Genomic DNA, 13,707 nt, shown 5'->3' on the forward strand with positions numbered 1-13,707 from the left:
CTCGATTATTGTCTGATCGTCAAATCAATTAACCACCAACGAAATCAATATCGAATTAATTTACTGGATAATTGATAAATCGATAGACTTGAAGATAAAGAATTGCTGAATTTTTTTTTACACTTGGATTTATATTTTAATTTTTATTACCAGCTCTGGAATTGGATAGATCGTGGGCTCAGGTGCTGCATCTCTTGAAATATCTTTGATAGTACTTTTCTTGCAGATGTCGTTGGTCCAGAAGCCCTCTTGGAGGAGCCCTCGTCTCAGGTGATAGAATTTGCCGAACCCCTCCTTTTTACCTCTCGAGAAGTTCCCCTCGTAGCGATTGCCATCAGCTTCATTATTACAATTTTAAAAAACCCATCAAAGCTAATGAGTAATAATCAATAAATCCTTTTTTGTGCAAAAAAAAAATGGCAAAAAACATTCCCAACGTTTTGCCAATTAATTATCATTCATCTATTCATCATTAATTTATTTAAAAAGGCGGTAATAATCATTTGTAGTATTCAAATGGAATAATATAATATAAAATATATATTATATAAAATTTAAAAAATGGGGGAAATTGCTGGTGCATATTTTCGAAAATTGACGAATTGCGAGTGAAGGCGGGAAATTTTCAAAAATTGTATATTTGAGTGTCACCTTGCATTAATATCCCCGGACCGTCGAAATGTTCATCCCTCCAGTGGCCTTGATAAAAATTCCCATCGGATGACCAGAGCCTGCCAAAACCGTGTCTTCTACCCCTGCAGAAGTCTCCCTCGTAGAAGTTCCCATTGGTGTACCAAAAAGCTCCAAAACCCTCTTTTTTACCCACCACCCACTGTCCAGCATAAACTTTCACCATTTCCCCATTTTTGTAGACCCTCGAGAGAACTCCAAAACCCTGAGCCTTTTTATCAGACACTTGACCCTCATACACCCACCGGAAGTCTTCAAATTTTTTATTTTGCCTTTAAAAAAATAATTCCATAACAAAAATGTTTGCGTCGAAGAATAAATGATGGGCGATTAATTTGGTTAATTAATGATTGATTAATTCCAATAATTCTCTTGGATGGTAAATCTTTTCTTTTTTTTAAGAAGACAAGAACATTTTCGTTTATTCATCTAATAATTTTCTTGAATTCTTTTCTGAGGTGCAGAAAGCCAGAAATATTCGTAAAAACTGTGGTGATAATCCAAGTGTTATTTTTCGACTATTTAATTACCTCTCTATTTTAATCCACTCAAAATCCTCTTCGGAATGTTTTTCCCAGTCATGTGAGTATCTGAGTATTTTGTGAGCACCAATTAATGCCATTTTTCACAGAGCATTGAAAAATTACCAAAATAATAACAAAAAAAGATTAATAATCGGAGTGTTCATTTATTTATTTCATTTCTCATTATCTATCTCCAAATCTCAAAAGTCAAGTTATATTTTTCAAATCAAATGTATCAGAAGATCAACAAAATATTGAAAATGAGAATTGACTTTCCTCTTTTCTCTCCATGGAATTAATTTACTCCTATTTATTTAATTGCTCAATATTTACTTGCACTTATTCAATCAAAAAAATATAAATCTTTATCAAAATATTTGATAAATAATACTGTAACATTTTTTTCCCAATCGAACAATTATTTTTAAAGAATGCGGATTCAACGGTACGTGTTGATGTCACGTCACTCATATCATCAACGCGTATCAAACAGTCCACAAAGCGTTGAATTCCATTTTTAATAAATCTTCATCAACTACAAGGCACGGAAGAATAATAAATCTGCTAAAATAAATGAGTACACCACCAGAAAACTTGTTAAATACTCCATAATTATTTATTTATAATATATATATATTTTTTTGTACAATACTGCGATATGCTTACAACAAAATTATGAGTGGACAACTTTTTCTAATGCGAGAGCCAATAGGGCTCTTAATTAGTCAGTTAAGATTTTTCACTATTTATTACGCCTTGTAACCCTCAATAATTCAAAAAACAAAATCAATAAAACTTTATTTCAACCGGAAGATAAGCCCCTCACATTTTTTTTTAGATATTCCAAACGCCATAAGACCTAGAGATTAGAGTTTACTCGTAATCGGGAAATATTTACGATTTTATCCTCTACTAGTAAAAAAAAACGTTTTCAAAATGTTATTTTTCAGGTTTTTATGAACGTTCAGGTTTCTAGGTCCCATGTATTGAAAAAAAAGTCGATTTTTCCCAAGGATCGATTTAATTGAGAGAAATACGGATTTTTTTCAAAGATTACTTGTGTAATTTATTAGTTTCCGGATGACTCCGGTTTATATTAATAATTCTATTAATAATTTGACGAATTAAGTTTTCAAATCTTTGGGAAAAATGATTTCTTCCTCGGAGTGGCTCCTGGAGCATTAGAAAAATGTCCAGGGATTCTTCCAGCTTTACGTTTGCTGTTTAATCGAATGCTTTTCGTCTCTGGATTCTCTCTCTGGTAACCTGCCTTTTTCTCATTTATTTTAATGCATATTAATGTTATTCATACGTCGATCCTTATCGATAAGATATGTTTATATCTATTAATCCGATATGATTAATTATCAAATGAATTTTCCACATATTTCCCTCAGGAATTTAAGGAATTCTCATATTTTCTCGATTATCTTAATTGAATTAGGTCATCTACTTGTATAAATCATCCATGCGTCATTCATTATCGAAATTTCAAGTACCGACTTGTCACAGTCTTGTGTACATATTTTTTTCAATTTTTTTTTTCGGGTTCTACATCAGTTTTAATGTTCCAATTACAATTTACATAATCTTTAAAAAATCTTTTCTATCAATTTCCGCTGCTGAATTTACGGTGATTTTCTTGGGCCCCAAAGATTGATTTTAAAAAATCAAAAAAATTTACACACTCTCATCTCCAACCCTGCGATGTCCCCAAATTTTTGTTCCGATTTTTCTCCCAATTATTCCGTTGTTAAATCGTTAATTTCATAATTTATCCTTAATTAATTGAACAACATTATTAATTAATGTAAAAGCAGTCGTCAAGTAATTTTACTATTTTCCCAGAGAATCTTCTCCGGTGAGTTTGTGTCACTGAATGGTATTTTCACGTTTATTCAACTCCATTAATCATTTTTAATATCAAATTCTAGGAAATGAGATTGATTAATTACGGAGTGAAGCGGTGTGTAGATTAAAATATTTTTCTCATCCATTTCAACGATTAATTACGAGCCGTTAATTATCCTGATAAATGTGAGAGAAGAAAAAACAAATCCACTTCCACCCCTACCCTCCCCAATCTATCCCTCATTTACACTTGTTTATTCTCCATTTGTTTGTTAATTAATTCATTAAGTAATATAAAATTTCTAGATTATGTACACATGCGTACATTTCAAATGCATATGGCGCAATGGATCGGTTGTCTCAATTATTAATTATACCTGCCCGAGCTGCTCCTTTTGTTCACATTTTCATTACGAAAATAAAACGAGAAAATAATTTATCAACAAATTAATTGAGAAATAAATTATTAAAACAATCAAGAAAGGGGAGAAATGTGTCGTTGACTCCTGGGACTCGATTCGAATCAAATAATCTAGCTGCCCAAATAGTTTAAAATATTTATAAATATTTCAACTGTTAATTAATTTTTCAATTCTTCAAATTGAAAATTGAAAAAAAAATTGAGGAATTCATTAATCTGTTAATCTTTTTTTTGGGGAATTTTCCGATGGTAATTTTGTAAAAAAATACTTTTCGTCCTGCCAAAATAATGTTAATAATCATGCGTAAGAACTAATTAATGAGTTACGATGTTTAAATTAGTAAATAAAAGTATTAAGTGTAAAAAATCATCTTGTGATTAATTGAATTAATTAAATTTACGTTATTTTTCTGGTGTTTTTACATTGTGTACAGTTTGGAAGAACTTTCGAAAATGTCCAGAATTTTTCTTAATTATTTATTGCTGAGGAGCAATAAAAATTCGCAAAAAAAATTTAATTTTCAATCTTTTTTTGTACGAAAAAAATTGAAAAAAATAAATAGGGGATTGGAGGGGGAAAAGTTGGGGGTCAAAGTGATGTGCATGGTCCCACAATCGTCACGAGTGATAAAATAATATCGATGTTTAATAATTAACAGAAAAACGATCGATTCTTAATGATTAATTGATCAATTCTGGAGTAGCAAACATTATTTTTCAAGTTTTTCCTGATTTTCTGATTTACCATCGAGGATAGTAAAAAAATAGTCTCTTCCAAAAATGTTTGTCTCAACAAGAGGAAGAACTTTTGTACCAAACTTTTTTGCGAATTTCGACCACTTAATTAAATTTCCGTTGATTTAATCAATAGATCGTAGAATTACATCCTTCACCTCCTAAAACTACTTCCATCCCTTCAATTACTCTTCTCGATCATTCCGAGTGTCTCTAATCATCCACGAATATCCTCACGAATCCCCGAGAGCTCCAGAATTAATCAATAATCCTTAAATCACCATCTGACCTTAATAACTCGTTCTCGAAGTGATAAAACAAGAAATGTCAACTTTGATCTTGAATATATCCGACATCTCTGAATCCAGGAGAAGTACAAAAACGTTCACTGAGTCTTTTTTTAGCTCTCGATTTTCCCCACAAAAAAAGTCCCAACGTTTTTTGACTTAGCTCCCATCGCCTCCGAAATATCTCCCAAAATCGACAGTTGAATTATCCACTTCTCTCGAATTCACTCAAAGGACGAATAAAAAAATTACATCAAATTACTCTAACGTTAAATAAATACACAAAAAATGATTTATTAACCTGTGGCGCAGCAATGGCAGTTCTCATCGTAAAGTTCTCTGAATATTCATCATAAATTTCAATTTTTCGGGGGTTCCGTGCTCAATGAAATTCAAATTAAAATTCAAAAATCAGAGATAAATAATGAAAAATATATGAATTTCACCTAGAGAACAACATCGGGCAGGGTACAATGCCACTAGGCGTGGGTCATACCACTTCTCAATGTGCCATGGGCTCCAATCCTATGGCCTGTCATCGTATTGTTACCACCGGTTACTTCTTCACGAACTATTTTACGCTCTTTGTAGTAAATTTCCTCGCTCTCTTTGTCGCAGAAGAGGAGGACAACACCACCAAATAGAAATATCGCGGCACCCCAGCCGACACCATAAGCCCAACCAAACTCCCATATCGGTCGATTTCCTGTTGAAAATCCCAGCGAAAAAATTAAACCAAAATTTTTCATTTCATTCTGATTTCTCATTCATTTTTTAAAATCAAATTCCAGAAAAATTACGTATCAGACCCGAGCATTAACTGATCGTTCCACATTTTTCTTTTCAATTCCTATAAAAATATTGAGTAATTTTCCTGGAATATTTCTCTCCATCGGATATAAAGATTATTACGAAAACGAAATGGCAATTTTATCATAAAAAAAAATCCTTTTATCTCTCCACATCCATAACCAAATGTAAAAATCCACATTAAAAAATGCTTGACACTCACCTAAATTAAGCTCCGCTGCGAAGAACACTGGATATATAATAAGAGCTAAGAGGAGCGCCAGGACTGCAACAAGCAATAATAATCATCAAACAGATTGCCAGCGATCTCCAATAAAGAATCAATAATCATCAATAATTAATTACGTGCAAATCCCATGCAGAGAACAGCAAATCTGTAGTAGGTGTGTTTGTTCCTGTGGTCCTTGGCTCTCAATCCGAGTGCAGTGAGAACAGTTGCCACAGCATCAGCAATCAGACAAACAATGCAGAGTGCAGCAGCTGCTTTGATGTATCCAACATCTCTAGCCGGATAACAACCAGCACCAGATACAGCGACATTAAACGGCAGTGGGGTTGGTGCACCCTCGTCTATGCAATGGCGAAACAGACCCTGTCTCCAGCCAATAGCCATTAACCAGTCGTTCGAGGCGAGTCCCATTATCATTAGGATTATCACTATTACTCCACATATGAACGCTATGACCTGTTGGCATAATTATAAATTTTAAATCTTGACCTTTCATTTTTTCATCTCATTTATTCCATCGGTTTCTATATCAGTAATTTATTAATTATCTATTTAAAAAATTGTCAATAATAATGTCCATAATGGAATGGACTTAAAAGTTTAATAATTTTTTTGATACCATCAATTAGCAATTAAATGTCATAATAGATAAATAATTATAATAATAATTCTAATAAAAAAATTTCCACATCCGCGAACTCCTTATTCAATTGAATAATTATTGCAGGGGGAAGAATAATAATGTCAAGGGCATAATAAATTCACCTGTGCAATCTCGCTCTCCCCCATGTGATCCTCAGCAACGGTATACATGGTAATCATATTAAACCACCCCTAAACACCCCTAAAATCTTGATAATGACCCGGAGAAACAGGCGAATCACCCCCTCAACTGAATTATCCGAGTATTATCACTTCTCTCTTGAATTTCACTTCGTCAATTAAAATGTGTCAGTGAATATTTTATGGGACGTCGTAGACCCCTGTACACCCCGCCATAGATCAGAGGAACCGAGGGTGAGGTGGATTTAGCCCTTTCACCACCCCCTCAGACGCCCAAACAACTGCCCCTCGACGAATCAATTCCTCTGTTTATTTTTTTTTTATTTTTTATTTTTCTTCTCACCGACCCCAATCCCTACTTCGCACCACTCACCGGAATCCTAGGGGTTGTTTATTTTTTTATTTATTCAAATTTACTCGGGGGTTTGTGGTATGAGAGACTTTTTTTTTTTTCAATCACTTTTTCTGGGATTTCTTTTCGGAAATTTCTGGGGACTCGGTTTCGACTGCTTGGAGACTCAACTCTCGAGGGTGAGGGAATTTAGGGCGATTGCGCCTCTCGATTTATGGGGAGTCTGCGCATGTCGTCAACAGCTGGGGGTTTGCTCGAGGGGATGATGGTGGTTTTATTTATTCCTCAGGATGCACTAGGCATTTTGGAAAACTCTTCGCGCTTTTCACATGAAATTTTCATTGACTTTCTATTTTTTCTACATCACGCTCCGACTCCATTCAATTTATTTTTCCTTATTTAACATTCAATATTCATAATTGGCAATAAATACCGAGAATTTACAACAGGTACGGCATATTATGTCGCCATTTGTTCGGAATAATTCCCTACGAGAATTATTTTTCGGACAGAAAAATGATTTTGTGTACAAAACTTTCTGAGTAATACTCCGGATTTAATAATTGGGGTAATTACATAAATATAATTAGAATATAAATATAATTAATTGTGGAAGGGCTTTTTGGATTCCGAGATTTTATTCCCGAATAGGAAATATCCGGAGGAAATGAAAAAGAATTTAATGGAGTCCCTGGTATTTCCGATTTCCTGTCAATTCCCTTTTCGTTGTGTCTGGAGAATTATAATTACCTTCAGCGGTCTGGTGATTGTTACAGTCTCAATGGTCGTTGCCTGTGCCATCGTGCACTTATTTACAGTAGATAAACTAAAGACAGAGACAAATTAACTGAATTAACGAACAGAAACTAACGAGCACCAATTAACAATTGTAAGTCCTCCGTTAAGAGACGAATGTTTCTGGACAAAATAAAATACTCCAAAAAAAAATGATAATTAATTTTTGGATATATTTCTCTCGTTAAGGCAAAAATTAGAATTAATTGAACAAAAAGAAAAAATCCATTGCAATTAGAACAGCTGTTTAATTACGAGGGGTTCATAAATGACTGGTTACACTCTTTAAATGATTTTATATTTTATTAAATAAACAGATGTTTTGCTGTCAGATGTTAACAGTGGAATAATTAATTTATCCTATCACAATGAATTATTCTCAAATGTAATTATTCTTCTGGGCAATTAGAGACTATTTTCCAGAAAATAATAAAGCCGCCGGATATTTAACGGAAAAATTACTGAAATCCTAGAATGTTTATGATTTTATCAACGAATTTCCACCATTAAAGAAAAAATAAATCCCTCGGACCAGAAAATCATTTGATTCACAACAAAATGATGAAAAAAAAATCCGAAACAATGAATAATCCTGAGAAATCATCAAATAATTCCCTCCAGATTTCTCTCCTAAAAATAAAATTTCATTCTAAATTATTTTGCACACAATATGGATCAATAATTGCCCCTTCAAAAATCTCGAGAAAAAGACGAATCAATGACTGATAAAAAATCGACAAAATCCGATCTCAACGTCTGACTCACATGCCAAAAAAAAAAAAATCCATTGATAAAAACCCACTGGGATTCAGAAAGAAATAAAAATAAAAAAAAACCTTGCACTTACTCCAAAAAGAGGTGATGACGCCAAGTGTAAAAAAAATCACGGGGAAAATCACCGAAAACTCACACAAACCTCCGGCCAATTCTGAGTCTCAGTACCATTCTTACAGGAATCACCTGATCCCTCAGGGTTGATGAAAATTAAAATCGGCAATGATCGGTGGAGTGGATGATTAATCCTGTTGATTGATTGGTAATGCGAGGCGTGGATGTTTACATGTGTGGATGGAGTTTTACTCTCTTTTTCCCGTAGTATTTCTGTCGTATAGTCATTCAGCGCTAGTCCATGATTTTTTTTTGTGGTGGGGGGACGCATTCTGTGACGTCACAATGAGAGATGGAGCTGGAGCTTGACGTTCCTAAAATCATCAGATTTTCAACGAATTTTAGGAATACCCGGGAAAATGTAATCAAGCGGAAATATTCGATTCACAATTTTAATTGGAAAGAATGATTTTTTTAATCCGATTGTTTCTCGTTTCTGTTGCATGATTTTTTATTAAAAAATTTCAATATGAATTCTTCGATTTTAATTATTATTGATAGATTGAATTGAACGTCATTATTACCATGATTTTGTAAAGGAATGTAATTATAATAATTGAGAGGTAATGGAGAATTTCTGGATGTAACCCGAGGGGAGGAATGTGATTATTAAAATCGTTGATTAATTGATGCGTTTGAATCACCGGAAGTCGTCCTGATCTGGAGAAGTCCCTGAAGAATTGGACAGATGGCGTGAACTCAGGAAAAATTGTCCAAAAAAAAGTTCAAGAAATAATCGGAAAGCGTCAGATTGTCTGATCAACAAGACTTAACCTCGTACCACCAGAAGCTCCTGAAAAAAAATCATAAAAAAAGTTTTCTTCAGTCAGATAGTGTTACCCACCCTCTTGCAATGTCAACAGACTTCTACATCAGGTACTACGTGGGGCACAAGGGTAAATTTGGTCATGAATTCCTCGAATTTGAGTTTCGCCCTGATGGAAAACTTCGGTACGCCAACAACTCGAATTACAAAAATGACACAATGATCAGGAAGGAGGCTTATGTCCACCAGTGCGTCATGGAGGAATTGAAGAGGATAATCCAGGATTCGGAAATAATGCAGGAAGATGATGCCCTTTGGCCACAACCTGACAGAGTTGGAAGACAAGAATTGGAAATAGTCATCGGTGATGAGCACATATCCTTCACCACTTCCAAGACTGGATCACTTCTCGATGTCAATCAGTCCAGGGATCCTGAGGGGCTCAGATGCTTCTATTATCTCGTTCAGGATCTCAAGTGTCTTGTATTTTCACTTATCGGACTGCATTTCAAGATCAAACCCATATAAAATCCACTGACTTGATGTAACAGATCCATAGATTTCTCCATCCTTACTCTCCAGTCGTTCATTCAATTGTGGATTAATTATTTCAATCATTTTTCTTGTATCTTTTATTTTATGTTCAACGTAATAAATGCTTTTGCACCGGAATTTTTTGGAGTCTTTGATTTCTTTCTGGATCATGGGAGAAAATCGAGTGTGATACTGTTGTTGTTTTAAATTTTGTATTATCTACTTGAAGATCAAAAAAATATTTGCCTTTCAAAATGATCTTGTCTTTATTTTTAAAAGATTCCACTTGACACATTAATCGACGAATTACTGAATCCACAATTTATCTTCTTATCTTTGTATTAACACAAAAGATTGAAAATTAAGAGTTCAACAATTTTTTTACTGGTGTCAATGTACTCCAGAATGTCCTAATAATTAGTACTAAGAAGTAGTTGGGTTATAGTTGTTCTTAGAGAATGGCGGCAAGGGAGAGTGTAAGTGACAGTTTTAACTTTTTATTTGACTTCCAAGGTTTGGAAATATAAAATTAATGGTTTTTTGTTTCAAGGGATTGTTGGTGGATCTATGAAATTGAAATCGAAGGGGTTCATGTATTTTTGCAGAGCAATAATAACATTACAATCGAGGGAGGGACTGAGGTTATGTTTTTGGAGCGAAAAAATGAATTTTTGGAGCGAGAAAATGTATTTTTGGAGCAAATTTCAAATTCTGGATTTATCATTAAGAATAGAAAATGAGAATTATTATTTATTCTTTATTTTACTGTCGAATTTTTCGTTTTGTTTTCATTACGGAAATTCTACAAACAGTGGAGTGTCGTAGGTTCTAGAAATTTCTTATACATTGCCATTATTATTTTTAATATTGATTATTTCATCGAAAAATTGAACAGGAGATAAATTATTGATATCCTCACGCAATTTGGTGATCATATAAAGAGTTTTTCCGGTTTATTTTGTTTTTCAGAGTCCAAGAATGTCAGGAAAGAGAGAAAGCCCTTCTCCTGAGAGAAGATTCCCTCCATATCGTGGGAAAATCGTCACCGACTCCGTCAATTCACGAATGAAACGGCCAAAATTATTCTGCGAGACCTGTAAAGTGGACATAATCGGGGGCTCCACTGAAATAGAGAAACATTTCAGTCCCATGCACAAACATAATTCTCTGTGCCCTGATTGCGCTGGCAAAGTCTTCAATTATATCGAGATCAATCACACACACGATGGAGTCCCCACTTTAAAGGAACATGCATACCACATGTGCCTTAAGCAATAATTAATTTAGATGAATTATTTGTTACATTCCAGTTATGGAGGGGTTAAAGAATCTCAACCTAGGAATCATATTTTATATATTTTTGTTGAGTCATGATCATCAGCTCAGAAAAAATCGGAGAGACCGACCTTGCCCCAGTTTTTTTAATACGAGAACATGAAAAATGTATTTTGTTTTTTATCTATTTATTGAATATTCTAGGGTATCCAATTCCATTGGATCACTGATACAATGAAATTTATTTGAGAAAGGGTGTGAGTTATCGAACAAAGTTAAGAGTATTACACCGTATTTTTGTAATTTTATATTGAATAAATAAATATAATATCATTCCAAAAAATTGAAAAGTTCAATCGGCTCCGAGCATTAGAATATATTTTTTTTTTTACATTTTTTGGTTTTGTGCGGTGGAAAAGCGTGAGAATTTTTCAAGAGCAGTCAAGTTTTTTTTAATACGAGACCTTCAGAAGCCTTAAAAACAACTATACACACAATTAAAAGAATAAATAAATAATTTATGTACAAAGCAGTGACCTTAGAGACTGGAATTGTGCTAATAATCGAATGTTTGGTATTGACTGAATATTCAAAACGTTAAAGAACTATTTAAAAATTTTCGATCAATTTTTTTCATAGTTCAACTCGTAATTGTTATTTAAAAATGTTTTCAACTTGGTGGGATAATCTGTCATCACGCCTGTTGCACCTAGTCGAAAGGCACGTTCGTATTCCTCCTCTCTGTTCAGGACCCAGAAATAAACCTGTAAATTCATATTTTTATAATCAACTATTGGAGAATAAATAATTTACAGGGAAGAATGAACTTACGTGAATGCCACGTGCTTGTAAATGATTAAACAAACACGGTCTGATTAATAATAAATTCGTCATGTGACATACGACTTTGTGAAGAGGTAGAAATGTTGCTGACAGGCCCCCTTTTCTTCTAGGGAATAATCCACAAAAAAAAACAATTATTTTATAGTAATTATCTGTTAAAATATCAATTCCTCAATGAAAATTTGTGAACTCGTCGTTCAAGAGAATTTTCTTCAGAACTTGAAGAAAATACTGAAAATAATTTTTGATTGAATGTACCTGAGGTAAATCGAGGGTAAAAATATCTCTAGGTGAGTCTCCTTGAGGGAAACGAATGGTAAAAGTCCAGAATACATCAGCAATACGAGAGTTGTCACTCGCTTCATTGAAAAGAATAAATTAACATTTGGATTCTGCAACAAATAAAAAACTCATGAGGTACCCATTCGGCTATTTTTTTAGATTATGATTTACTCACTGTTTTGTAGCATTTTTGAGTTATTTCGTTGTTGAAATTGCCCCACACCGTGTATTCTTCTCGATTGTACTGTTTAATTAAGTCTGACACCTTCGAAATTAGTCTGTCATCGTTGATTTTTATGTCAATATTTATCGGAAGATCCGGGAATGCATCGAATACTTCTTTGAGAAGAGGAAATTTTCGGTCTGACTCATTCGCTGACCCGACATATTCAACCTCTATAACAATTAAATCAACACATTAATTTCTCGATGAAAAAAATAACTCGATCGAAATGGATTTCTGAGTTTGAGAGAAGTTGGACAGAGTAAAGACTTCACCTGGATCGAAATCAATGGGGAGGCAAGGTTTTAAGAGAGGCAAATCATTGTAATTGACTTCGCAGATATTTTTGTTGAGTCCTGTGCTCCTCAGGAGATTCTGATCATGAGAAACGACGACTTCCTCGTCTTTGGTGAGTTGGCAATCCAATTCTAACATCTCTGTGCCAATTTCCACAGCTCTGTATTAAGGAATAAACAATGCAAAGAAATTAATTGATTAAATAAATAAATCCCCTGGGAACGAAAGAATTTTCGATAATTATTTTACACTGATTTTACGAATTGATGTTATAATTTTTTCTTTGTGATATTTAAAGAAATTTTTTAACGAGACAATTGCAATAATTTAAATCCGAAATAAGAACTGTTGAAATGACCTTTTGAAAGCGCTCATGGTGTTCTCATAGCTCTCCCCAGCCCCTGAAAAAAAAACAATTAAAATTTCTCCGGCCTTCAGTTAAATAAATAAAAATTACCTCCTCGATGACTGATATGTTTACACTCAAATTTAATTTTTTTCTTCTTATGAATCAGCATTGGGTACTTGAACAAAATCACTGAGCTCAAGACGTAGCCCCCCAAGAGGGTATAAAACAGCATTTTCACCTGAGACGATTCCCTCCAGTTCTAGGCAAAATAATTTGAAATAAATATAATAAAAAATTACAGCTTGACAGTTCTCACGATGACATTCGAGAAATATATTTGAACCGGGCAATTACCCTTTAGCAGTGGCTTTGACAATCCAGGGTCCAACCCAAAGAGGATTGACTGAAGTAGAGGCTCAGTTCTGGGGGTTTGAGTGACCCCAGCGGCATCGTAGTACTGCACCCCAAGAGAGGGAGGGCGCCGCACGCAATGCTGGGGTGTTTTTTTTTTATTAACCAAGTTTTTATTGCAATGCGGGGGTGTCCATCAAGTCGACGGGGTGAATTTTATTTTCTGCTGTACGAATGCTCTTTGTTTTTCATTTGTTTAACTGAAATTTAGCTGACTGTAGTACGTACGGAAGGGGGAAACCACATCTTGTGGAATTTCAATGGAAAAAATTATTCAATGTATTGAATATATACCACTAATGAATTTATATTTTTGAATGAGCGCGTTGTCCTAGTGGTAACGTGCTCGACTGGCACGCCGG

General features: G+C 34.1%; 5 protein-coding genes across 7 annotated transcripts; 2 read left to right on the forward strand and 3 right to left on the reverse strand.

Moving 5' to 3' along the window:
* Window positions 1–95: 95 nt before the first annotated feature.
* Window positions 96–1,331, reverse strand: LOC105269113 (MORN repeat-containing protein 3-like). The gene is made up of 3 exons (XM_011309119.1): window positions 1,221–1,331; window positions 652–962; window positions 96–347 (listed from the first exon to the last, which is right to left on the reverse strand). Exons 1-3 carry the CDS (start codon window positions 1,310–1,312, stop codon window positions 130–132), a joined length of 621 nt encoding a protein of 206 aa, XP_011307421.1. The 5' UTR covers window positions 1,313–1,331; the 3' UTR covers window positions 96–129.
* Window positions 1,332–4,782: 3,451 nt separating this feature from the next.
* On the reverse strand, window positions 4,783–8,637 carry LOC105269025 (transmembrane protein 47). 2 transcript variants are annotated; one of them, XM_011308989.1, is made up of 5 exons: window positions 8,325–8,637; window positions 7,433–7,508; window positions 5,664–6,003; window positions 5,521–5,583; window positions 4,783–5,214 (listed from the first exon to the last, which is right to left on the reverse strand). In XM_011308989.1, exons 2-5 carry the CDS (start codon window positions 7,481–7,483, stop codon window positions 4,988–4,990), a joined length of 681 nt encoding a protein of 226 aa, XP_011307291.1. In that variant the 5' UTR covers window positions 7,484–7,508; window positions 8,325–8,637; the 3' UTR covers window positions 4,783–4,987. The 2 variants fall into 2 exon arrangements, with proteins under 2 accessions (XP_011307291.1, XP_011307290.1); XM_011308988.1 differs by lacking the exons at window positions 7,433–7,508; window positions 8,325–8,637 and adding an exon at window positions 6,313–6,852.
* Window positions 8,638–8,974: 337 nt separating this feature from the next.
* On the forward strand, window positions 8,975–9,803 carry mago (mago, exon junction complex subunit). The gene has a single exon (XM_011308990.1). The coding sequence runs from the start codon at window positions 9,219–9,221 to the stop codon at window positions 9,657–9,659; it is 441 nt and encodes a 146-aa protein (XP_011307292.1). The 5' UTR covers window positions 8,975–9,218; the 3' UTR covers window positions 9,660–9,803.
* Window positions 9,804–10,041: 238 nt separating this feature from the next.
* LOC105269028 (uncharacterized) lies at window positions 10,042–11,095 on the forward strand. Its single transcript, XM_011308991.1, has 2 exons — window positions 10,042–10,141; window positions 10,635–11,095. The coding sequence occupies exons 1-2, from the start codon at window positions 10,124–10,126 to the stop codon at window positions 10,941–10,943; spliced, it is 327 nt and encodes a 108-aa protein (XP_011307293.1). The 5' UTR covers window positions 10,042–10,123; the 3' UTR covers window positions 10,944–11,095.
* A 238-nt stretch (window positions 11,096–11,333) lies between these two features.
* Window positions 11,334–13,346, reverse strand: LOC105269029 (glycerophosphodiester phosphodiesterase domain-containing protein 1). 2 transcript variants are annotated; one of them, XM_011308993.1, is made up of 8 exons: window positions 13,289–13,346; window positions 13,043–13,193; window positions 12,944–12,986; window positions 12,564–12,745; window positions 12,241–12,461; window positions 12,042–12,175; window positions 11,772–11,886; window positions 11,334–11,704 (listed from the first exon to the last, which is right to left on the reverse strand). In XM_011308993.1, exons 2-8 carry the CDS (start codon window positions 13,164–13,166, stop codon window positions 11,564–11,566), a joined length of 960 nt encoding a protein of 319 aa, XP_011307295.1. In that variant the 5' UTR covers window positions 13,167–13,193; window positions 13,289–13,346; the 3' UTR covers window positions 11,334–11,563. The 2 variants fall into 2 exon arrangements, with proteins under 2 accessions (XP_011307295.1, XP_011307294.1); XM_011308992.1 differs by having other exon boundaries at window positions 11,772–11,889.
* Window positions 13,347–13,707: the final 361 nt, after the last annotated feature.

The sequence above is a fragment of the Fopius arisanus genome, unplaced genomic scaffold (assembly GCF_000806365.1).
Source record: "Fopius arisanus strain USDA-PBARC FA_bdor unplaced genomic scaffold, ASM80636v1 scaffold00064, whole genome shotgun sequence".
Lineage (NCBI taxonomy): Eukaryota > Metazoa > Arthropoda > Insecta > Hymenoptera > Braconidae > Fopius > Fopius arisanus.

What these genes read in the sequence shown, in the direction of transcription:
- LOC105269029 (XM_011308992.1), bottom strand. Translation starts at nt 13,166, where the DNA reads ATGCTGTTTTATACCCTCTTGGGGGGCTACGTCTTGAGCTCAGTGATT. An exon ending in CCCCATTGATTTCGATCCAG is followed by an intron (nt 12,462 to 12,563) that starts GTGAAGTCTTTA and finishes TAATTGTTATAG; the next exon opens with AGGTTGAATATGTCGGGTCA. An exon ending in TACAAGCACGTGGCATTCAC is followed by an intron (nt 11,705 to 11,771) that starts GTAAGTTCATTC and finishes ATGAATTTACAG; the next exon opens with GTTTATTTCTGGGTCCTGAA.
- mago (XM_011308990.1), top strand. Translation starts at nt 9,219, where the DNA reads ATGTCAACAGACTTCTACATCAGGTACTACGTGGGGCACAAGGGTAAA.
- LOC105269113 (XM_011309119.1), bottom strand. Translation starts at nt 1,312, where the DNA reads ATGGCATTAATTGGTGCTCACAAAATACTCAGATACTCACATGACTGG. An exon ending in GAGTGGATTAAAATAGAGAG is followed by an intron (nt 963 to 1,220) that starts GTAATTAAATAG and finishes ATTTTTTTAAAG; the next exon opens with GCAAAATAAAAAATTTGAAG. An exon ending in TCCGGGGATATTAATGCAAG is followed by an intron (nt 348 to 651) that starts GTGACACTCAAA and finishes TTTAAAATTGTA; the next exon opens with ATAATGAAGCTGATGGCAAT.
- LOC105269025 (XM_011308988.1), bottom strand. Translation starts at nt 6,369, where the DNA reads ATGATTACCATGTATACCGTTGCTGAGGATCACATGGGGGAGAGCGAG. An exon ending in GGGAGAGCGAGATTGCACAG is followed by an intron (nt 6,004 to 6,312) that starts GTGAATTTATTA and finishes TTATGCCAACAG; the next exon opens with GTCATAGCGTTCATATGTGG. An exon ending in TCTCTGCATGGGATTTGCAC is followed by an intron (nt 5,584 to 5,663) that starts GTAATTAATTAT and finishes TGCTTGTTGCAG; the next exon opens with TCCTGGCGCTCCTCTTAGCT.